Genomic DNA, 25,025 nt, shown 5'->3' with positions numbered 1-25,025 from the left:
TAAAAATTAATTATTTTTAAAAGCATAACTTTAATTATAAATTATACCACAGGTAAACATTTTACCTAGAATTAACCCTTGTTTCTGTTCATAATCTAGAGCATTCTAGAGTTAATCTATGCCATTTCGCTCCTTTATGATCCAGCCAAATTGAGTTATCTAAATTCTAGGGTTAACAGTAATTGGTTGAGAGGTGACTGTGCAGGAGAATCCTTTTTGTTTATGTTCAGGCTTTCTGGGCCTATGCCCAGAACCATACTGCATCACTGGCAGAGGTTAATATTCAACAAATAATTTAAATGTTAACCAACTACATTTTAATTTTTCATGTCCAGAATGAAATGCTTCTGTAGTTTCCCCTTTATTTGACATTTATTCTAGTTTCTATCAGAACATTTAGAAAGTTTTTTTTTTTTCCAACAGGAAGTTCAAGGAGTCTGAATGTGTAAAAGGGTTGTCATTTTACCTAGGGTACCTTTCTGAGCAAAGTTGTTTATTTGAGTCCAAAAAAAAGTTAATTAACACTCTTTGTAATTAGATTAAACTTTCTATACAAAGTAAGTACAAAGGTGGTTTTACATTGTTTAGGTAGGAGATGACACAGAAGGTTATTTGAAACCATGAAATAGGAAACATGGTATGAAGCATGGAAAAAAACTGTGAGAAACAAATTATAAGAAAGAATTTTCGGCCGGGCGTGGTGGCTCACGCCTGTAATCCCAGCACTTTGGGAGGCTGAGGCGGGCGGATCACAAGGTCAGGAGTTTGAGACTAGCCTGGCCAATACGGTGAAGCCCTGTCTCTACTAAAAATACAAAAATTAGCCGGGCGTGGTGGCAGGCGCCTGTACTCCCAGCTACTTGGGAGGCTGAGGCAGAAGAATCCCTTGAACCCAGGAGGCGGAGGTTACAGTGAGCCAAGATCATGCCACTGCACTCCAACCTGGGCGACAGAGCAAGACTCTGTCTCAAAAAAAAAAAACCAAAAAAAAAAAAAAAAGAAAGAATTTTCTTCAAAGAACTGAAGATCAGAGAGAGAATATTCCGGGAAACTTAGTGGAACTTTTGGTTTTGTTTGTTTCAGTGGACTGTATTTTTTAGAGCAACTTTAGGTTCATGACCAAAGTGAGCAGAAGGTACACAGATTTTCATATATATGTACTTCCTGTACGTGCACATGCTACAGTATCCCCCTTTATCAACATCTCCTACCAAATGGAGCTATTTGGTGTTTTGTTTTTGTTTTTGTTGTATTTACTTTTAACTTTTACTTTAGGTTCAAGGGTACGTGCGAAGGTTTGTTATGTAGGTAAACTCAGATTGTATAGGTTATTTCATCCACCCATGCATTAGGCCTAGTACCCAATAGTTATTTTTTCAGCTCCTCTCCCTCCCACCCTCCACTCTCAAGTAGACCCCATTGTCTGTTGTTCCCTTCTTTGTGTTCATAGGTTTTTATCATTTAGCTCCCACTTGTAAGTGAGAACATGCAGTATTTGGTTTTTTGTTCCAGTGTGGTTTGCTAAGGATAGTAGCCTCCAGCTCCATCTATGTTCCCACAAAAGACATGATCTTGTTCTTTTTATGGCTGCATAGTATTCCGTGGTGTATATGTACCACATTTTCTTTATCTAATCTGTCAATGATGGGCATTTAGGTTGATTCCATTTATTTGCTATTGTGAATAGGGCATTAATGAACATTCACATGCGTGTGTCTTTATGGAAGAATGATTTATATTCCTCTGAGTATATATCCAGTAATAGGATTGCTGGGTCGAATGGTGGTTCTGTTTTTATCTCTTTGAGGAATCACCATACTGCTTTCTACAATGGTTGAACAAATTTACACTCCCACCAGCAGTGTATAAGTGTTCTGTTTTCTCCACAACCTCACTAGCATCTGTTATCTTTTGACTTTTTAATAAAGGCCATTCTGACTGGTGTGAGATAGTATTTCATTGTGGTTTTGATTCGCATTTCTGTAATGATTAGTGATATTGAGCTTTTTTTCATATGCTTGTTGACTGCATGTATGTCTTCTTTTTGAAAAGTTTATGTGGAAACTAGATAAAACTACTTTAAATTTCATATGGAACCAAAAAAGAGCCCGTATAGCCAAGACAGTCCTAAGCAAAAAGAACAAAGCTGGAGGCGTCATGTTACCTGACTTCAAACTATACTACAAGGCTGCAGTAACCAAAACAGCATGGTACTGGTATCAAAACAGATATACAGACCAATGGAACAGAACAGAGGCCTCAGAAATAACACGACACATCTACAACCATCTGGTCTTTGACAAACCTGACAAAAACAAGCAATGGGGAAAGGACTCCCTATTTAATAAATGGTGCTGGGAAAACTGGCTAGCCATATGCAGAAAACAGAAACTGGACCCCTGCCTTACACCTTATACAAAAATTAATTCAAGATGGATTAAAGACTTAAATGTAAAACCTAAAACTATAAAAATCCTAGAAGAAAACCTAGGCAATGCCATTCAGCACATAGGCATGAGCAAAGACTTCATGACTAAAACACCAAAAGCAGTTGCAACAAAAGGCAAAATTGACAAATGGGATCTAATTAAAGAGCTTCTGCTCAGCAAAATAAACTATCATCAGAGTGAACAGGCAACCTACAGAATGGGAGAAAATTTTTCCAAGCTGTCTATCTGACAAAGGTCTAATATCCAGAATGTACAAGGAAGTTAAACAAATTTACAAGAAAACCCATCAAAAAGTGGGCAAAGGATATAAAAAGACACTTTTCCAAAGAAGACATTTATGTGGCCAACAAACATAAGAAAAAAAGTTCATCATCATTGGTCATCAGAGAAACGCAAATCAAAGCCACGATGAGATATCATCACACGCCAGTTAGAATGGCGATTATTAAGAAGTCTGGAAACAACAGATGCTGGCGAGGCTGTGGAGAAATAGGAACGCTTTTACACTGTTGGTGGTAGTGTAAATTAGTTTGGCCATTGTGGAAGACAGTGTGATGATTCCTCAAGGATCTAGAACCAGAAATACCATTTGACCCAGCAATGTCATTACTCTGTGTATACCCAAAGGATTATAAATCATTCTTCTATAAAGACACATGCACATGTATGTTTATTGCAGCACCGTTTACAATAGCAAAGTCTTGGAACTACACCAAATGCCCATCAATGATAGACTGGATAAAGAAAATGTGGCACATATATACCATGGAATACTATGCAGCCATAAAAAAGAATGAATTCATGTCCTTTGCAGGGACATGGCTGAAGCTGGAAACCATCATCCTCAGCAAACTAACACAGGAACAGAAAACCAAACACCTAATGTTCTCACTCATAAATGGGATTTGAACAATGAGAACACATGGACACAGGGAGGAGAACATCATACACCAGGGCCTGTTGGGGGGTCGGGGGAAAGAGGATGGAGAGCAATAGGACAAATACCTAATAATGCATGCGGGGGTTAAAACCTAGATGATGAGTTGATAGGTGCAGCAAACTACCATGGCACATGTATACCTAGGTAACAAACTTGCACATTCAGCACATGTATCCCAGAACTTAAAGTAAAAAAAAAAAAAAAAAAAAAAAAAGTGTCTGTTCGTGTCCTTTGCCCACTTTTCAATGGTGTTGTTTTTCTGTTATAAATTTGTTTTAAGTTCCATATAGATGCTGGATAATAGACCTTCGTCAGATGCATGGTTTGCAGATATTTTCTCCCATTCTTCAGGTTGTTTGTTTACTCTGTTGATAGTTTCTTTTGCTGTATAGAAGCTCTTAAGTTTATTTAGATCCCATTTGCCAATTTTTGCTTTTGTTGCAATTGCTTTTAGTGTCTTTGTCATGAAATCTTTGCCCATTCCCTTGTCCAGGATGGTATTGCCTAGGCTGTCTTCCAGGTTTTTATAGTTTTGGGTTTTATATTTAAATCTTTAGTCCATCTTGAGTTTATTTTTGTATATGGTGTGAGGAAGGGGTCCAGCTTCTGTCTTCTGCATGTGGCTAACCTGTAATCCTGGCACCATTTAGTTAGCAGGGAGTTGTTTCCCTAATGCTTGTTTTTGTCAGCTTTGTTGAAGATCAAATGGTTGCAGGTGTGCAGCCTTGTTTCTGGGCTCTCTCTTCTGTTCCATTGGTCTATGTGTCTGTTTTCATACCAGTACCATGCTGTTTTGGTTACTGTAGCCTTGTAGTATAGTTTGAAGTCAGGTAACATATTGCCTCCGGCTTTGTACTTTTTGCTTAGGATTGCCTTGGCTATTTGGCCTTTTTTTTGGTTCCATATGAATTTTAAAATAGTTTTTTTCTGGTTCTGTGAAGAATGCCATTGGCAGTTTGATAGGAATAGCATTGAATCTGAATTGCTTTGCGCAGTGTGCCCATTTTAATGATATTGATTCTTTCTGTCCATGAGCGTGGATTTTTTTTTCCATTTGTTTGTATCTTCTCTGATTTATTTGAGCAGTCTTTTGTAGTTCTTATTGTAGAGATCTTTCACCTTCTTGTAATCCTAGGTATTTTATTCTTTTTCTGGCAATTGTGAATGGGATTGCCTTCCTAGTTTGGCCCTTGTCTTGATTGTTGTTGGTATATTGGAATGCTAGTGATTTTTAAACATTGATTTTGTATACTGAAGCTTTGCTGAAGTTGTTTATCTTCTGGAGGAGCTTTTGGATGGAGAATATGGGGTTTTCTAAATGTAGGATCATGTCGTCTGCAAACAAGGATAGTCCGACTTCCTCTCTTCCTATCTGGATGCCCTTTATTTCTTTCTCTTGCGTGATTGCTTTGGCCAGGACTTCCAATACTATGTTGAATAGGAGTGGTGAGAGAGGGCATCCTTTTCTTGTGCTGGTTTTCAAGGAGAATACTTCTGGCTTTTGCCCATTTACTATGATGTTGGCTGTGGGTTTGTTAGCTAAGCATTTTGTTTCTCTTAATTTATTTTAATTAAATAATTTATTTTTTAAGAGATATGTCTCAGCTGGGCATGGTAGCTCACGCCTGTAATCCCAGCACTTTGGGAGGCCGAGGTGGGCAGATCACGAGGTCAGGAGTCCGAGACCAGACTGGCCAACATAGTGAAACCCCATCTCTACTTAAAATATGAAAATTAGCCAGGCATGGTGGTGCATACCTGTAATCCCATCTACTCAGGAGGCTGAGGCAGGAGAATTGCTTGAACCCGGAAGGCGGAGGTTGTGGTGAGCCAAGGTCATGCCACTGCACTCCATGCACTCCAACCTGGGCAACAGAGTGAGACTCCATCTCAAAAAAAAAAAAAAAAGAGATATGTCTCACTCTGTCACCTAGGCTTAAGTGCAGTGGCATGATCATAGCCTCCAGAGTAGTTAGAACTACAGGGATGTGCCACTGCCATCTGCCAAATGGAGCTTTTTAAAGAAATATACCTTCCTTTTTTTTCAATATGACTTTTTATTATTTATTTATTATTATTATTATTATTTTTGAGACAAAGTCTCACTCTGTTACCCAGGCTGGAGTGCAGTGGCATGATCTCAGCTCACTGCAACCCCCACCTCCTGGGTTCAAGCGATTCTCCTGCCTCAGCCTTCCGAGTAGCCGGGATTGCAGGTGCCTGCCACCACACCCGGCTAATTTTAGTATTTTTAGTAGAGACGGGGTTTCACCATGTTGGCTAGGCTAGTCTCAAACTCCTGACCTCAGGTGATCCACCTGCCTCGGCCTCCCAAAGTGCTGGGATTACAGGCGTGAGCCATCGTGCCCGGCCCAATATGACTTTTTATATAAAAGTTGTTAGTAAAGATTCTGTAGTGGGTGAATCTGCAATGGATGAAGATGTTTTGGAGTGAAGCTGAATTGAACTTTTGAATTTATTAGAAATATTGTACACAAAGGGCCTAGTAGGTAAAAGACCACTCAGCTAAAGTTTTCTGATAATTTTCATGGTCTGCCTGAAATAGAATGTGTTGTAGCACTCTTCAAAACCATGTTTGCTTTCATAGCAAAGATTGAAGGTAATTAGCTGGGTTTTCTTTAAATAGGAAAAGTAATATTAACATTGTCATTGTCAGATTATATGAATTGAAAATAGTTTTTTAGGTACCAGGGGGACTAAGCTAAGAAGAGAGAAAATAAATGAGACTTTTATCTACTATGCTTGGGAAACATAGTTTCAAAATTAAGAGGATATTCCACAGATCAGTCTTAATTATGAAACTTGTATATGATTGAATAACTTAAAAAACTTGTGTTTAATTTTGATTTAAAAATAACCACAGCACTTATTTTCTAAGAATGAATAGAATATTTTTCATACCCCCCATTCCTAAAAGTTAGAAAATATATATATACATATTTTTTTCACAGATAGTTAATCTCATTATAAGGGGTAAAGAATTTAAGGCCGGGCACAGTGGCTCACGCCTGTAATCCCAGCACTTTGAGAGGCCAAGGCGGGTGGATCACGAGGTCAGGAGATCGAGACCACGGTGAAACCCCGTCTCTACTAAAAATACAAAAAATTAGCCGGGCGCGGTGGCGGGCGCCTGTAGTCCCAGCTACTCCGGAGGCTGAGGCAGGAGAATGGCGTGAACCCGGGAGGCGGAGCTTGCAGTGAGCCAGGATCGCACCACTGCACTCCAGCCTGGGCGACAGAACGAGACTCCGTCTCAAAAAAAAAAAAGAATTTAAAACAGTATTATTACTGTTGCCTTTTAATGTCCAGCAGGGTTTTTTATATTGTTTTGCTTTTGTCTTTTTTTAGGTTAAGTAGTATTGTCAAATATTGGGAGCTAGTACAGAGTGGTAGTTTGAAGGAGTCAGATTGCTTGAGTTTCAATTATAGCCTACCACTAAATAGCTCTGTGTAACCTTGTATGAGTTTTGTAACCTCTGTGTGACAGTTTCCTCATTTATAAAATGTATATACCTGAGATACAGGTGATGAGGATTAAATGAGGTAATATATCTGAAGTGCTGCCACTTCCTATGAACTGAGCACGTGTAAGCAGTTGTTGTCATCAGAGTTTGCAGTTGCTGTTTCATGCTAAAGTGATGAGTTATGGCAGGATATTTTTATCTCAAGAAACCTGTTGAACATTGGGGAAGGAAGGAAACAATTCCCATTCTTAATTTCTGGGAACTATTTATGATTATATTAATATTTAAAGCATTCTAGTTTGTTGAAGTTTTTTCCCCCAACATTAAATTTTTTTTTTAATTTTTTTCAAATTTATGTTTGCATTTTTTCAAATGGCCCTTTTTTTTCGAGACAAGGTTTTGCTCTGTCACCCAGGCTGGAGTACAGCAGCATGATCATGGCTCACTGCAGCCTCGACCTCCCAGCCTCAAGTGATCCTCCCACCTGAACCCCCAGAGTAGCTGGTACTACAGGCACATGCCATCACACTCAGCTAATTTTTAAAATTTTTTGTAGAGACAGGTAGCCCAAGCTCAAACTCCTGGGTTCAAGTGAGCCTCTCCCCTTGGCCTCCCAAAGTACTGGGATTACAGGCATGAGCCACTGTATCTGGCCTCAAGTAACTCTCTTAAAAGTTGGAATGCAGTCCCTATCAAGCATCAGCAATATTTTCATGTTTTACCTAGCAAAAGAGGAGTCTGGGAAAGTGGGTTGGAATGATTAAGGATTGTTAGCTGCACTAAAGAGGACAGCAGACTTTGGATAAAACAGTAAAACTGAAACTGTGTTAATAGGAGAGTAGTATGTTAAGTAATAAAATTTATGTGGTGCTGATGGAAGTCTTAAGTGCTGATAGACTTAATTTCAAATACTGTATTAGCTATACTTCCAAATGATAGGCCCAAAAGTTTTTCCTCAACTTCATATGCCTTTTTAGTTGATATTGCTCTAAATTTGATAGAGTAGGTTCAGTTGTTAAACTGAAAAAAAGTACAATAAATATACTATTTTCCCTGTGTTTTCAGACTTTCGAGGCACTTTGTAGTACAGTTCTTTCTGAACCATAGAGGCTATATATAAATGCTGAGATACCAAAATAAATCCTATTTAATTAGACATTTATCAAGTTACCTTTTTTTTTTTTTTTTTTTTTTTGAGACAGAGTCTTGCTCTGTCACCCAGGCTGGAGTATAGTGGCGCGATCTCGGCTCAGTGCAACCTCTGCCTCCCAGATTCAAGTGATTCTCCTGCCTCAGCCTTCTGAGTACCTGGGATTACAGGCGCATGCCACCATGTCCAGCTAATTTTTGTATTTTCAGTAGAGAAAGGGTTTCACCATGTTGATCAGGCTGGTCTCGAACTCCTGACCTCGTGATCTGCCTTCCTTGGCCTCCCAAAGTGCTAGGATTACAGGCATGAGCCACCACGCCTGACCAACAAGTTATCATTTTTAAACTAAGGAAAATGACTTTAAATATAAGACAAATGATTGCCACACAAATAGGTGAAACGTATGAATAATACGGTAAGTGGCAAAAGGTAAATGTATTACGTCCAGACAGACTTGTTCAGATTACCAAGTAATTAGACTTCATCCATGTGTAATGATTAAGACTGTTGGTGGTTAAGACCCTAGGATTAGGGTCAAACTGCCTATTTTTAATCCTGGCTTCACCACTTATAAGTTGTGAGACCTTGGAAAAAAATGTTTATGTGCCTCAATGTTTTCATCTATAAAATGGGGGAAATCATAGAATCCATCATAGAGCTAGGTATGTGTTTAATAGTTTATTTAATTAATAATTTTTATTAAATCAGTCTAGGCATATGCATTTGATTTTTTTTTTTAATGCTTCCAAGATGATCGTTGCCAGCCCAACAGAAAATGGACAGGTACTTCGTGTAATTCCATCTACCCAGACAGGAATGGCACAAGTGATTATACCTCAGGGGCAGCTTGTGGATGTGAATAGTCCTCGGGGTGAGTAACAATGGGATATAGGGGATTTGAGAGTGTTTTAAAAACATAAATATTTTAGAAAAATCAACTTGTGAAAGTCAGTGCTAAAGTTGATGTCTTTAGGCAAAAGATTATGAATTAAATAATTAGAAAACAGCTCTTTGCCCAAATAAATTCAAAGTTCATTTTTCAACTCCTGTCTAGGTTAGCTATTTCATTTAAGAATTCGATGAAGCTGATTGACTCCTGCTTCCTCCCAAATGACCAGTGAGCATAAAATAAATTATTATTAATTATAACAGTAATAATAACAGCAACAATAGCAAGAATATAGTGTTAATAGCTTCAGAAGTTTTTATTTATATCTTTTTTTTTGGAGGCAGAGTCTCTCTCTTTCCCCCAGGCTGGAGTACATTGGTGGCATGATCTCGGCTTACTGCAACCTCCGACTCCCAGGTTCAAGCAATTCTCCTGCCTCAGCCTCCTGAGTAGCAGGGATTACGGTAGCCTGCAGCCACGCCTGTCTAATTTTTATATTTTTAGTAGAGACGAGGCTTCACCATGTTGGCCACTCTGGTCTTGAACTCCTGACCTTGGGTGATCCACCTGCCTCCTCCTCCCAAAGTGCTGAGATTATGCACGTGAGCCACTTCACCTGGCCACTTATATCTTTATCAATGTTTTTATTAGCCATGAGACTCATTACTTTTTTGTTTTTTTTATCCTCTTGCTCTTCTCCTCTTTCCTTGGCCCCTTCAGATTCAGAAAAGAGAATCATGCTCTCTATTTCTCCTTGTATAGTCTTTCTTTACCTGTTTGGTAATATGCCTATTAGTTCTCTTTTTTTTTTTTTTTTTTTTTTTTTTGCTTTCCTCCCTTTTCCTTCTATTTGAATCTCTTTTCTAACCTCATAGCTATACTGTTTTGTTGCTTCTTCATAGCTAATGGTTTAGGGCAGATATTTTTACCTTAGTGTTATCATTGTTTGTTAATAGTCATTAAGACATTAAGAGAAAAACATAGATTGCAGAAAACATTATGAGCACAGTATATAAACAAAATTAGTTTTACATTTTCCTATATATTGCAGAACTCTTAATATACAATTATTTCTACCACTTTTATATCCTGGCTGTTCAATATAAATTCTAAAACTTAATTATAAAATTACAGTAGTCAATATTATAATTTAAAGTAAACAAGTATCAGAGAAATTCTCAATAAAGCATTATTCCTTTATTCTCAATAAAGCATAAATTTTCTTTACCTATTACAAATAGTTAGGTATATTCTTATGGTCTTATTCAAGATATTGATGTTACTTTGTTTTTGTTTTTGTTGTTAAGATGTCCCTGAAGAGAAACCTAGTGACAGAAACTTATCAACTGTAAGAGTGGATACTCTAGCAGACAATACCAGCAATTACATTCTTCATCCTCAAACATCCTTCACATTGCCCAAAAAGTCAGTGACCAGGTGAGTCCATGGGAAAGAGAAGCTCATCTTTTAATATCACCGTGGAAATCTTTTTACAAATTACACATTTAAAGCTGGCTGACTATAGAGAAAATCAGAAAATAGAAGGAACTATCATTGAATATATCTTTAGTTATTTTAAGGCATCTTGGTCATAAGGCGGCTACTCTGGAAGCTATAAATGTCAAAAGTGCCACTTTTCCTCAGTGACATCTGTTATCTTTTGAAACAGTATGAAAATTTCATTAGTTTATTTAGTCTGACATTAACAGACTTTTCAGAATAAAGAAACATTCATGGCCAGGCGCGGTGGCTCACTCCTGTAATCCCAGCACTTTGGGAGGACAAGGCAGGTAGATCACGAGGTCAGGAGTTCAAGACGAGCCTGGCCAAGATGGTGAAACCCCATCTCTACTAAAAATACAAAAATTAGCTGGGTGTGGTGGTGGGCACCTGTAATCCTAGCTACTTGGGAGGCTGAGGCAGAGAATTGCTTGAACCCGGGAGGCGGAGGTTGCAGTGAGCCAAGATTGCACCACCGCACTCCAGCCTAGGCGACAGAGCAAGACTCCATTTAAAAAAAAAAAAAAAAAAAAAAGACTGGGCATGGTGGCTTATGCCTGTAATCCCAGCACTTTGGGAGGCCAAGGCAGGCGGATCACAAGGTCAGGAGATTGAGACCATCCTGGCTAACACGGTGAAACCCCATCTCTACTAAAAATACAAAAAAAAAAATTAGCTGGGCATGGTGGCCGGCGCCTGTAGTCCCAGCTACTTGGGAGGCTGAGGCAGGAGAATGGCGTGAACCTGGGAGGCGGAGCTTGCAGTGAGCCAAGGTCACGCCACTGTACTCCAGCCTGGGTGACAGAGCGAGACTCTGTCTCAAAAAAAAAAAAAAATCATTATAGTTCCTAAATTTTTAAAATTGTTTTATCACATTTTTATGCATAGAATTCCTCTGTGACAAAATGTTTAAAATGTTTTTTGCTAACTTTTATTTCAGTTTTTGTTTTTGTTTTAAAATAATACTATGATATTTTAGGGAAATATGTACATGGCTTATATATTGTTTATATTATTTTAATTGTTCCATAAAAGTATTTTTGAATTAAGACATTATTTTTGACATTTAATCTTAGACCTTAATAATGTTACTTTTCACTTGATCTTAGCCAAAAGTCCAAGCAGTGACACATAATGTTACTTCAAACTAGTCAAATTTATAATTTTTTTTGATAAATGAAAACAGTTATATAATAAGAGCACGAAATAAGCTTTGGGAGAGATATATAAAACACTTGAAGTTGTTGGGACTACACGTATCTGGAAGAAGAAATTTAGGTCTTTGACTTAGCAGTTAATAAAATAGTAATGGTTAAAGAAAATAATAACTAATGCACCCATCAGATCAATCTGTAGTTATTGTTAAAATTTCTTATTGATGACTTCAATATTCGTCTTTGATACTAAGAGGATAAAGCAGTTGAATGCATTTTGTGTGTTCATTGAACTGCATATTTATATATATTCCTCTCCTATCCCAGAATGCTGGAAGAACCCCTTCTGGCACCTCTTCAGCCACTTTCTTCTAACACACCTATATGGGCCTGCCGTCTTAGGAGCTGTGAGGTGAGTTGAAAATAATCATTACCTAGAATTACTTAACTGATTATAACCACAGGTCATCCCCAAATGCCACTTATGAGTACAACTAATATAGGCTATAGTTACAATATTTTGTTTGTGTTTATGTTAAATCTGGTCTCATCTATTGTTGAATTCTTAGAGATTCTAAGCTCTGTTAAAGCAGAGGTTATATAAATCTCTACATTTCACTATTATTTCTTCTCTTGCAACTCTCTTCCCTTGTAGTCCATGAAACTTCACTATCATGTTTCTCTACTATTTACTTTTCAACCATTTCTTTTCTTTCTTTGCTTGTACTTATTTTTTTTTTTCATATTATCAGTAGAAAATTCTTCAAGGCTCACTTTCTGACTGTCTTTTTTCTCTATATTTTGTCTTTTGGAGCACTTACCTACTTTGTTGACTTTCAACTGACATCTATAAAAATGGTTTTCAAGTCTGTATCACCAGTTTATATATATATATATATTTATGTATTTATTTATTTATTGAGACAGAGTCTCACTCTGTCCCCCAGGCTGTAGTGTAGTGGTGCAATCTCAGCTCACTGCAACTTCTGCCTCCTGGGTTCAAGTGATTCTTGTGCTTCGGCCTCCCGAGTAGCTGGGACTACAGGCATGTGCCACCACACCTGGCTAATTTTTGGATTTTTAGCAGAGATGGGATTTCACTATGTTGGCCAGGCTTGTCTCGAACTCCTGAGGTGATCCACCCACCTCGGGCTCCCAAAGTGCTGGGATTACAGGTGTGAACCACTGCGCCAAGCCAGATTTTGAATTCTGCCTTCCTCTTGTCCCAGATATCTGGCTACTTGCTTGAAGGTTTATTTGAATTTCACCTCAAATTCACCATATCCCATACTGAAATCATCTACCATGCCACAACTAGCTCCACTTCCAAAATTCCATGTCTGTGTAATGACAAATACCATTTCCTTAGATACCCAGGCATAAAGTTTTGTACTAATTTCTTCCTTTCCCACATTTAGGTAGTCACCAGATTCTTTCTCTTTTTTATTTTTTTGAGATGGAGTCTCGCTCTGTCACGCAGACTGGAGTGCAGTGGCGCTGTCTCAGATCACTGCAACCTCCACCTCCCAGATTCAAGTGATTCTCCTGCCTCAGCCTCTTGAGTAGCTGGGACTACTTGCACATGCCACCATGCTCAGCTAATTTTTGTATTTTTAGTAGAGACGGGGTTTTGCTATGTTGGTCAGGCTCGTCTCGAACTCCTGACCTCAGGTGATCCTCCCACCTCAGCCTCCCAAAGTGCTGGGATTACAGGCGTGAGCCACCACGCCCAGAAGTCGTCACCAGATTCTTTTAGTTTTTCCTTTAAAGTATCTTTTTCTTTTTGGCCCATCTTTCAATAGGTCTTTGTCCTCTTGTGCTTGATTACAGGAATAGCCTGCCCCTGACATCTTTGACCCTCCCATTTCTGGTCCCTAATGTATATTTTTCTAAGGCTACTTGTATTTGAAGATCGTTTTGTCTTTTCCTAGTGCCCAATAAGTCATGTTATTTTTTCCACATTATTTAGCCACTGTAGCTAGCTTCAAAGATTATGATACCTTTCATAATCTGGTATCATCCTACGTTGTCCTACTTTATTCCCTACTTTTCTCAAACTCATCTTCATTGTTGTTAGCCTAGTCCTCCTACTTTCGACAGATACTCCAGAATTTTTTTTTAGCTCTCCCTTTACCCATTTTTATTTCCTTTTCCTGTATGTTACTTTTTTCTTCTACTTACCATTTCTAACTATTCTTCAAATCCCAATGCAAGTCCTACATATCTTTTCTATAAATTATTTAATGATTACTTTAGCCTTTACCTATTTCTCTCTTTAAGTTCTTTAGTATTAATTGTCATTCTTAATTATTTACTAGCTTAGGCCGGGTGCGGTGGCTCACTCCTAATTTTAGCACTTTGGGAAGCCAAAAAGGGCAGATCACTTGAGGTCAGGAGTTCAAGAGCAGCCTGGCCAACGTGGCGAAACCCCATCTCTGCTAAAAATACAAAAATTAGCCGGGCATGGTGGTAGGCACCTGTAGTCCCAGCTGCTGAGGCAGGAGAATCGCTTGATTTTAGGAGACGGAGGTTGCAGTGAGCCAACATCACGCCACTACATTCCAGTCCATGACAGAGCAAGACTCCATCTCAAAAAAAAATTAAAAAATAAAATTATTTACTAGCATGGGTTGTTCACTGTTACATAACAATTAGACTTTTTGAGGAAAGGGACCATGTCTACTCTATATACAAACCATAGATGGTAGTGAACATTTAACTATCAGAATGCTTCATTGTTTTAAACAAATCTTAAAATATAGGAAAGAAAAAACATTCTATTTTAATATTTTGAGAAAATTTCTCATAAAAAACCTTGTGCTGTATGTATTACATTTGTTAAGACATTATCGTTGTTGCTTTTCTAAGTAGAGTACATGTATGTATATACATATATGTATGTGTGTGTGTGTGTGTGTGTGTGTGTGTGTGTGTAGTTTTAGCTTTTTCTCCCCCTACCTTTTATTAGTCGTGGTTTTTCAGTGGTTTCCTAAAGTTACTGTTGTGATTGTTCCTTTCCCACATTTAGGTAGTCACCAGATTCTTTCTCTTTTTTATTTTTTTGAGATGGACTCTCGCTCTGTCACGCAGACTGGAGTGCAGTGGCGCTGTCTCAGATCACTGCAACCTCCACCTCCCAGATTCAAGTGATTCTCCTGCCTCAGCCTCTTGAGTAGCTTGATGAGGGTTTTAAAAATCATTATTACAAGCCTCATGGAATGCTATGGATATTAGAGCATTTATTAAAACAATCACGCAACCAAATCACCTTATGTTACAACTATAGTGCACTGTGTGGCTTACCTAAAATCATCGTATATCTTGTAAGAAACTGAGTACTACTGTCCAACAGACTTGAGTATGGTTGTCCAAGATGAACCACTTCTTTCCCAGTGAGGGGTTCTTTCTCCTCTCCCAAGCTGTATCAGTGATAAAAAAAATTTTTGAGTTGGCTGGGTGCAGTGGCTTACATCTGTCAGCACTTTGGGAGGTTGAGGCAGGTGGATCATGAGGTCAAGAGATTGAGACCATCCTGGCCAACATGGTAAAACCCCTCTCTACTAAAAATACAAAAATTAATCTGGCATGGTGGCACGTGCCTGTAGTCCCAGCTACTCGGGAGGCTGAGGCAGGAGAATCGCTTGAACCCAGGAGGCGGAGGTTGCGGTGAGCTGAGATCATACCACTGTACTCCAGCCTGGTGACAGAGGGAGACTCTGTCTCAAAAAAAAAAAAAAAAAAAAAAAAAGTTGGGTTAATGGCTGAGGAAATATTTTCTGCATTTTGGTTCAAAATATTGTTTAGTAATCTTTTATTTTTTGAATTTCTCATTTAATGATTTTTTTTACTATAGGCATTTTTTTCAGATTTGACTAAAGTATATTAACTGGACAAATGCCAATACTGTATTAAAATGTTATCTGTAAGCCTATTTATAAGTATATATAGTTCTGATTATATTATACTGATTTTTTTCTTTATTGACATATATTCTAATTTTATTTATAAATAAATTATAGTATAGCTAAAATTTATATTCATTTATTTGTAGTGAATATTTTGATAAAGAGTTGTCTAGGTTAGCAGAAAAATTATAAACATAAGCATTTTCATTATTTTAGAGGAAATTGCAGATAATGTATTGTTTGGCATCAGATTATCTCTTAACTATTATAACCAAAAGTACAGCCACAACAGTATTTTGATACCTTTCTATTTGTTAAATGTATTCTTCCTCTCTGCCCACATCTCTGTTCTTATTTCCTCTAAGGGGAAAACATACATGGAGTCAATTCTAGGTCTCTGCATTTCATTGTAAGAGATCACAGTTAACATGTTTTTTCTGTTGGTATTGAAAAAAAAGTTTCTCCCCAGCTGGGTGCAGTGGCTCATGCCTGTAATCCCATCACTTTGGGAGGCCGAGGCAAGCAGATCACCTGAGATCAGGAGTTTGAGACCAGCCTGGTCAACATGGCGAAACCCTGTCTTTACTAAAAATTCCAGGCGTGGTGACGCACGCCTGTAATCCGAGCTACTTGGGAGGCTGAGGCAGGAGAATCATCTGAACCCAGGAGGTGGAGGTTGCAGTGAGCTGAGATAGCGCCATTGCACTCCGACCTGGGCAACAAGAGTGAAACTCCATCTCAAAAACAAAAACAAAAAAAAAAAAAAAAAGAAAAGAAAAGAAAAAGTTTCTCCTCTAGTACAGGGATACTCAAATGGTTGTATATAGATAATATCAATTAATTTACATTATTTATTTATACTTTCCTTGTTTTAGAAGGAATTTAAGAGAGCTTACAAAAAATACGTAAAATATATTAGCAAGGTAGAAATTAAAAGTGAGAGCTAAACAATAAAGAAAGACAAGGATGGGAACATAAAATGGAAGTAAGAAAATACATGTCTTAACCAACTATGTGTGTGTGCATGTATACATGTACTTGTCTATAATCTACGTATATGCTTTTCAAAGGGAAAACGTAGTTACTAAATTCTGTGCCTTTTAGATTTAAAAATTATGCTAATTTCCATAAGATAAAAGCAAACCATTAACTATTTTTGGTACTAAGACCAGACAGAAATTTCTCTCAGAGAAGGATCTTCTTTTTTTTTTTAGACAGAGTCTTGCTCTGTTGCTCAGGCTGGAACGCAATGGCACAATCTCAACTCACTGCAACCTCCGTCTCCCAGGTTCAAGGGATTCTTGTGCCTCAACCTCCCAGGTAGCTGGGACTACAGGCAAGCGCCACCACGCCCAGCTAATTTTCATATTTTTCATACTGATGGGGTTTTACCATATTGGCCAGGCTGGTTTTGAACTCTTGACCTCAGGTGATCTGCCCACCTTGGCCTCCCAAAGTGCTGGGATTACAGGCATGAGCCACCGTACCCAGCCTCAGAGAAGGATCTTCATAAAAAGAATGTTGATATAATGAGCAAATTTTTCTACAGCCTTTTTATCAATCACTCACAATTTTCATTGGGTTTCTAATAGATGCATGGCATCCTATCAAAATTAATCTCAGGCCTTCCTGCCTTCCTGCCTTCCCACCTTCCCGCCTTCCTGCCTTCCTGCCTGCCCTCCTTCTCTCCCTCCCTCCTTCCCTCCCTCCCTCCTTCCTTCCCTCCTCTTTCCTTTCTCCTCCCAACCTCACTCCACCAAAAAAAAATCAGTTTCAGTAAAGGAGACCCCATAGGAAATGAGTACTTTGTGGCTAGTTTTACACTGATCTGGATTGATCCAGGATAGATTTTTAAATATCTGAAAGAATGGATATACATTATATGTTCTTGCAAGTTATCTTTTCTAAATATTCTTTCTCTCAAACAAGACATTGATAAAGATAATATGGCAATGAGTTTGGCATTATATTCCCTAACAAACACCTGGTTGAACTCAAATCAGACCCACTGGTTATAATAGACCATTGATCTGAGGGCACAAATGACATTCTCTTGTGAAAGGTGATGAGTCTTCCATTTTGGACAACCATCTCATTACATTTATTATGCAATGAAGTGTATTTGCTAGTAATTTTGTTTAATTTCTACCACATGCAGAAAATTGGAGATTCATACCGTGGCTACTGTGTAAGTGAGACTGAATTAGAAAGTGTCCTAACATTTCACAAGCAGCAAACACAGAGTGTTTGGGGGACCCGTCAGTCTCCAAGCCCAGCCAAGCCTGCTACACGCTTGATGTGGAAATCCCAGTATGTCCCGTATGATGGAATCCCATTTGTTAATGCAGGTACTTTTTTAAAGAATTATTTTAAAAGGTTCAGCAGCAGTCATAGTCCATTGTGAAAATGTGATTTTCCTAAGGTGATAACATTTTTATTTTGGTAGCTGACAATTGAATGTGAATTGATTAAAATGCATATTAAATTGAAAAAACTTAGAGAAAATATAATCAATTACTTTATAAGATTGCATTTTAATATATCAATGAATAAATAAGACTTCTTTCATGTATTATACTGAAAAATAAAATATCGAAGTTTCAGTTAAACCTATTTAATAAAATGTTAAAAGAGCAATTTTATTTTAAATATGTACATCAGCTGTGTTTTTCCCCTTCAGATTAAATATTTTAGCCTTCTCTCTTAATTTGTATTGTGGGAGAAATTTATGTCTATTTTATGTAGCTTATAACTCTGGAGTTACTATATAGAATTTGTATACAATCTAGAGTTATAGAATTCTGATACTAAAGTTCTCAAGCATTAGGTATGTTATATACAGTATTCTCAGACACTGGGTTAGTTGTTTACTAAGGGAGTAGAGTTTCAAGCAAATCTCTTAGACTAGTTAGAGCCCCAAAGAATCTAAAACTAAGCGATTTATTTTAGGACTATCAGGGCACTAATTTAGCCGAAAGAGTTGCAGTTTCATCCTGGACCTCTGAGGTTAATGAGAAATACTTAAGAGAAGATGAGATAAATGTAACCACTTCTGCCTGAGTTTCATCAGTATTCTGTAAAAGAAATGCAACGTTAAAAATAAATAAGCTGGGTTATTTATTTATATATTTATTTATTTATTTATTTTAAACATGGTGGCTCATGCCTCTAATCCCAGCACTTTGGGAGGCCAAGGCGAGAGGATTGCTTGAGCTCACAAGTTTGAGACCCGCCTGGGCAAAACATGGAGACCTCATCTTTACAAAAAATAATAAATTACCTGGACATGGTGGCATGGGCCTGTAGTCCCAGCTATTTGGGAAGCTGAGGTGGAAGGATCACTTGACCCTTGGAGGTCGAGGCTGCAGTGAACCATGATCATGCCACTGCACTTCAGCCTGGGTGACAGAGTAAGACCCTGTCTTAAAAAAAAAAATTAACAAATAATAAAATGAACTTGAAATCCTATAGTCTTCCTTTTTCCCATCCTAGTTCTAATCTCCTTAACCCTCCATAGGTAGCTACTACATGAATTTCATGTGTATCGTTCTAGTCTGTATTTTTATACTTTACCTTACATATTGTATCTACAATAATATATTTTATTGTTTTGGATTTTTAAAAAATGTATAAATAGTAAAGTGTAGATATTGTTTTGCAAATATTTTCACTCACCCTTTTTTTACATCTGTTGGTATTGATAGTTATAAATCCTAGTTAATCCGATTTAATCATTGGGTAATATTCCAGCATGTGACCAAACCACAAGCATTTTTCTATTGGTCATCATTTAGGTTGTTTCCAACTTTTCATTATTACAAAGAATGCTGTAGTCAAACCTCCACACTATATATACTCTAATGAAAAGCTGTAATTAGTTTTTCTAGAGTATATGCCTTAAAGTAGAATTGCTGGTTGTGAATTATGCCCATTTCCTCTTTACAAGATTATCTTAAAATTGCTCTCAAAAGTGATTGTACAAGTCCAGAATCCCTTTGAATTTTTTTGGACCGGGTATATTTCAGAATTCTGAATTTTTTGAATGTAATATGGTAACATTATGTAATACTCCTAGCAGGTATTCTATAGACCAGCAGTCCCCAGTCTTTTTGGCACCAGGGACTGGTTTTGTGGAAGACAGTTTTTCCAGGGACCAGGATGGGGGATGGGGGATGGTTTTGAGATGACTCAAGCACATTACATTTATTGTGCACTTTATTTCTATTATTACTACATTGTAATATGTAATGAAATAATTACACAACTCACCAGAATGTAGAGTCAGTGGGAACGCTGAGCTTGTTTTCGTGCAACTAGCAGGTCTGAGCTGGAGGTGACTGGAGACAGTGAGAGATCATCAGGCATTAGATTCTGATAGGGAGCCGGCAACCTAGATCCCTTGCATGTACAGTTCATAATAGGGTTCGTGTTTCTATGAGAATCTAATGCTGCCACTGATCTGACAGGAGGCAGGGCTCAGGAGGTAATGCAAGTGATAGGGAGTGGCTGTAAATACAGATGAAGCTTTGCTGGCTTGCCCACTGCTCACCTCTTGCTATGCGGCCTGGTTCCTAACAGGCTACAGACTGATAGTGGTGCAATCTGGAGGTTAGACACCCCTGTTATAGCCAATATCACATAATCAAACACCAATTCTTTATTAGATAGGTAGTCACACCAAGAGAAACAAATAAAGACTATAAATAACCTCACACAGCTCAGGCCTGGTTTTGCAGCCAGGTGAGTCCTGAAAAAACTGTTTTCTGAGCTTTTTGGATTTCAGATTTGTACATAAGGGTTTGACAGCTTGTACCAATTTTCACTCCTGTCAGCAGTGTGTGAAAATTTCATTTCCCCACTTTTACTTCATAACTTAGCATTGCCAGATGTTTAAAAATCTTTTTTTTGTGGTTTTTTTTTTTGTGTTTTTTTTTGAGACGGAGTCTCACTGTGTCACCCAGGCTGGAGTACAGTGTTGTGATCTCAGCTCACTGCAATCTCAATCTCCCTGGCTCAAGAGATCCTCCTGCCTCAGCCTCCTGAGTAGCTGGGACTGTAGGCATATGCCACCATGCTTAGCTAATTTTTGTATTTTTTTGGAGAGATGAGGTTTTGCCATGTTGCCTCGGGTGGTCTCAAACTCCTAAACTCTAGCAATCTGCCCACCTCAGCCTCCCAAAGTACTGGTATTACAGGCGTGAGCCACCGTGCCCAGCCTTAAAAAACCTTTACATTATGGAAATTTTTACATGTGAATCAAAGTAGAGATAATAATATAAGAAACCCCATGACTCTAGGTATCTATCTTCCAGCTTCAACAACTATCAGTGTACGGTCAATCTTGTCTCATACCCCTTAAACTTCCTCATTCCCTAGATGGTTTTATAGCACATTTCAGATATATCATTCCATCTGTAATTACTAAAGTATATGGTGTATACTAAAGTATATATCTCTAAAAGACAAGGACTCCTTACATATGTGTATATATCTTTTTTTTTTTTTTTTTTTTTTTTTTTTTTGAGACGGAGTCTTGCTCTGTCCCCCAGGCTGGAGTGCAGTGGCGCAATCTCGGCTCACTGCAAGCTCTGCCTCCCGGGTTCACGCCATTCTCCTGCCTCAGCCTCCTGAGTAGCTGGGACTACAGGCGCCCGCCAACACGCCCGGCTAATTTTTTGTATTTTTAGTAGAGACGGGGTTTCACCGTGTTAGCCAGGATGGTCTCGATCTCCTGACCTCGTGATCCGCCCGCCTCGGCCTCCCAAAGTGCTGGGATTACAGGCTTGAGCCACCGCGCCCGGCCATATGTGTATATATCTATACAAACATACATATATGACAATCCCATTATCACACTTAATAAGAAAATTAACAGTAACTTTTTAATGTTATAAAATGTTGAGTGTTTACATTTTCCCACTTATCTCACAGGTTTTTTTCCTCCCCTCAAAGGTTGTTGAAATTCAAATCCAAACAGGGTCCACAGACTGCATTTAGTTAATAAATCTCTTAAACTTCTTTTCATTTGAAGATTTCTCTCCTCTTCTAGGTAGTTTGTTCTGTAATATTTGCCATATTCTGGGTTTTGCTTATTCCATCTGTATGATATAGTTTTTGTTCTTTATCTCTTGTATTTTCTGTAAACAGGTCTAGAGCCTTGATTAAATGCAGATTTGATTTTTGCAAGAATACCTCCTCAGTGTGGTGTGTACTTATTGCCATCTGTGTGTGTCTCTCTGTTTGTGGTGTTCAGAGTGATCAGTGGATTCAGTTGTTTTAGAGTATTGTCAAATGTTTTTATTTTTGCCATTCCAAGGAGTATGAGATAATATTTTACTATTGTTTTAATTTGCATTTCCCTGTTTACTAGTAAAGTTGAACATCTTTTTCTTTGTTCATTTACTACCTTTTTTTCCTTTCTGACTTGGCTATTCATAGCCTTTGCCCATTTTTCTGAGTGGTTGTTTATTAATTATTTATGATTGTTTGTAGTCTACATAGTAATTCTACATGGGGAATTACTATGTTATATATGTTATAAAATGCTATTTCTCACACTATTACTTTTATATTTACTTATGTTGTCTTTTAAACAGAAGTTTTTATATTTTAATGTCAGCTTTATCAACATTTGTATTAGTAATTGGTGTTTTTATTTTATATTTTAAAAGTTTGTTGTGTCCTACAGTAGTGTAAGATACTCAACTTAAAATCTTAAGTTATATAATTTTCACATCTACTTATTTGTATTATCTATTGCTGTGTAACAAATTATCCCAAACGTAGTGGCTGAAAACAACAAATGTTAATTATCTCACAGTTTCTGTGAGTCAGGAATCCAAGAGTGACTCAGCAAAGTGGTTCTGCTGCAGTCATCTCATGACTTGACGGAGACAGGGTCTACTTTCAGATTCACTCTTGTGGCTGTCAGCAGGCCTTATTCCTTGCCACATGGGCCTTTCCACAGAGCTCCCTTACCACATGGCAGCTGATTACATCCAGAGAGAGCAATTCAAGCAAGAGTAAGAGAGAGTACCCAAAGGGAAGTTACAGTCTTTTTATAACCTAGTATCAAAAATAACTTCCTACCACTTTGGCCATATTTATTAAACGTAAGTTAGTAAGTCTAGCCCATATTCAAGGGGAGGGGATTACTCAAGGACATGAATACTAGAAGGCATGGATTACTGGGGGCCATCTTAGGTCTGGCTGCTGTATTTAACAGCCCAAATAAAAATAAGAAAATAATTATAAAAGGAAATAAAAATTTAAATGATACCAATATTTATTAACCAAATGTAACATTTGCTCACTATTTATAAAATGGTATAAAAACCATATGTCAGGTGGGAGGCAGTGGCTCATGCCTCTAAATCGCAGCCTTTGGGAGGCCAAGGCAGGCGGATCACTTGAGTTTAGGAGTTCAAAACCAGCCTGGACAACATGGCAAAACTCTGTCTCTACTAAAAATACAAAAATTAGCCTGGCATGGTGGCACACGCCTATAGTCCCAGCTACTCAGGAGGCTGAGGCAGGAGAATTGCTTGAACCCAGGAGGTGGAGGTTGCAGTGAGCCAAGATTGCACCACTGCGCTCCAGCCTGGGTGACGGAGTGAGACTCCGTCTCAAAAAAAAAAAATTATATGCCAGTAGACATTCAGTAAATGTGATATTCACTAATTTTCTTACCATAATTATGGTACCTTTGGTAAATTTTTAAATAAACTTTTAAATTTATATGTTTGTATATTTAAGTAAGACTTACTAATGTTTTCTTTCCTTAAAGCTGTATACTTGACAGATTTTGACATTGCCACCACCAAGTTACTTTTAATCTAGTGTCTAGAATAGATGGACACTTGAATTAATATCAATAGTTGGTTTTGGCCCACAGGGAGTAGAGCTGTGGTAATGGAGTGTCAGTATGGGCCAAGAAGAAAAGGTTTCCAGTTAAAAAAAGTCAGTGAGCAGGAAAGCAGGTCTTGTCAGCTCTACAAAGCCACTTGTCCAGCTCGGTAAGCTTTATTGTCTTTTATTTGTTTTTTGTTAAGAACTTATTTTTGAATAGCTAATACACATATTTTTATTAGGTTTATACAGTAACAAAAAGTATACAGTGAATTCTAAGTTTTCTCTTACCCACGTTTGTTCTGTCTTTAAAGCAACAACTCTTACTCGTTTTTTGAGTCATCTTCCAAAGATATTCTGTGTATATGGATGCATATAAAGGCAGAGAGACAGAGATCTCCTTCTTAACCCCTATAAATGTTGTTGAAAATCTCAGTAAAGCTCACTAATATTTTCTTCCCTTAAACTTGCATAGTAGTGTACCTTTTTTCTTGATATGAATTCACATAGATTTATTCTCAATCTGAATGCCTATTGTGGTTATCTACTGCACAGATATGCTACATACTAGTGTGAATGTATGACATACTTTCCTTTTTTTCATTCGCAGTGTATCTCAAAGCTGACTCCATATATGTACATAAAATTACTATTTTTTAATAGCCATATAATATTCCATTTCTGGATGAATTATTTAATTCATGTAAGCTGTGAAAGGTATTCCTTATTAGTATTATACAAAGGTGCAGTTATTAACATTGTACATATTTGTGCACTCCTACAAGTGTTAGTAGGAAAAATTCCTAGAAATGAAATTGCTAGGGCAAAGGCTGTATCTTTTAAAAATGTTGACAAATATTGCAAAGTTGCTTTTTAGAGCGATTTTATCAATTTACCAGCAAATTATGAGACCAACGTAGTAAGTTTTAGATAGATTAGGACTACAGAGTAGTCACTGCTCTGGGTAAGAATGAAAAATGTGAACCAATGAAAGATTTTACAATGTCCTTTATGAATGTAAATTTTTTGGACATTGAAAGTATTTTAAGACTTAAAATGTATTGAAAGTGTTTTAAACTATTAAGTTAGATAAAAAATTTAAAAGATAATGTGTAGTGGTTGGACTTAGTTGATCTTTGAAACACTTTTAGCATCACATCTCATATTATAAATACCTTAGCATTCTTGGCCGAGCATGGTGGCTCACGCCTGTAATCCCAGCACTTTGGGAGGCCGAGGTGGGTGGATCATGAGGTTAGGAGTTCGAGACAAGCCTGGCCAACTGGTGAAACCCCGTCTCTACTAAAAATACAAAAAATTAGCCAGCTGTGGTGGCGGGCCCCTGTAATCCCAGCTACTCGGGAGGCTGAGGCAGGAGAATCGCTTGAATCCAGGAAACGGAGGTTGCAGTGAGCCGAGACTGTGCCACTGCACTCCAGCCTGGGCAACAGAGCAAGACTCCGTCTCAATAAAATAAAATAAAATAAAATAAATTAAATACCTTCGCATTCTCAAGAAGTTTTTAAAGCCTATTTACAAGGCTTTTCATATTTAATCCTATAATATTAACTTTAGGTAATATTTAAACCTGACTGTGAAACAAACTTTCAGTTGCTTTTTTTTTTTCCATTTAGCCTTGACTTGAAACTTATCAACTGCTTCTTAAATATAAGCAATATAAAAACTTTAGGTATAACTTGGGAG

The 25,025-nt window shown here is 37.7% G+C and overlaps 1 protein-coding gene across 16 annotated transcripts in view; it reads left to right on the top strand.

Moving 5' to 3' along the window:
• Positions 1 to 25,025, top strand: part of CARF (calcium responsive transcription factor) — an 83,649-nt gene that overhangs the window by 37,079 nt on the left and 21,545 nt on the right. For 15 of the 16 annotated variants that reach the window (XR_009213683.1, XR_009213684.1, XR_009213685.1 and 12 more), the window contains 5 exons: positions 8,776 to 8,896; positions 10,222 to 10,351; positions 11,896 to 11,980; positions 17,632 to 17,821; positions 23,368 to 23,488. Coding sequence is in view for 12 of the 16 variants with exons in the window: in XM_032754890.2 (XP_032610781.1) it covers positions 8,776 to 8,896; positions 10,222 to 10,351; positions 11,896 to 11,980; positions 17,632 to 17,821; positions 23,368 to 23,488 (647 nt within the window). In the remaining 4 variants the exon portion in view is untranslated. Of the gene's footprint in view, positions 1 to 8,775; positions 8,897 to 9,079; positions 9,143 to 10,221; positions 10,352 to 11,895; positions 11,981 to 17,631; positions 17,822 to 23,367; positions 23,489 to 25,025 lie in introns of those variants that run through there. The other variant, XM_058439587.1, reaches the window with a different exon arrangement.

This window comes from Hylobates moloch, unplaced genomic scaffold (assembly GCF_009828535.3).
Source record: "Hylobates moloch isolate HMO894 unplaced genomic scaffold, HMol_V3 SCAFFOLD_1, whole genome shotgun sequence".
NCBI lineage: Eukaryota > Metazoa > Chordata > Mammalia > Primates > Hylobatidae > Hylobates > Hylobates moloch.
The sequence above is the reverse complement of the archived record's forward strand: the minus strand, read 5'-3'. Positions and strand labels throughout refer to the sequence as shown.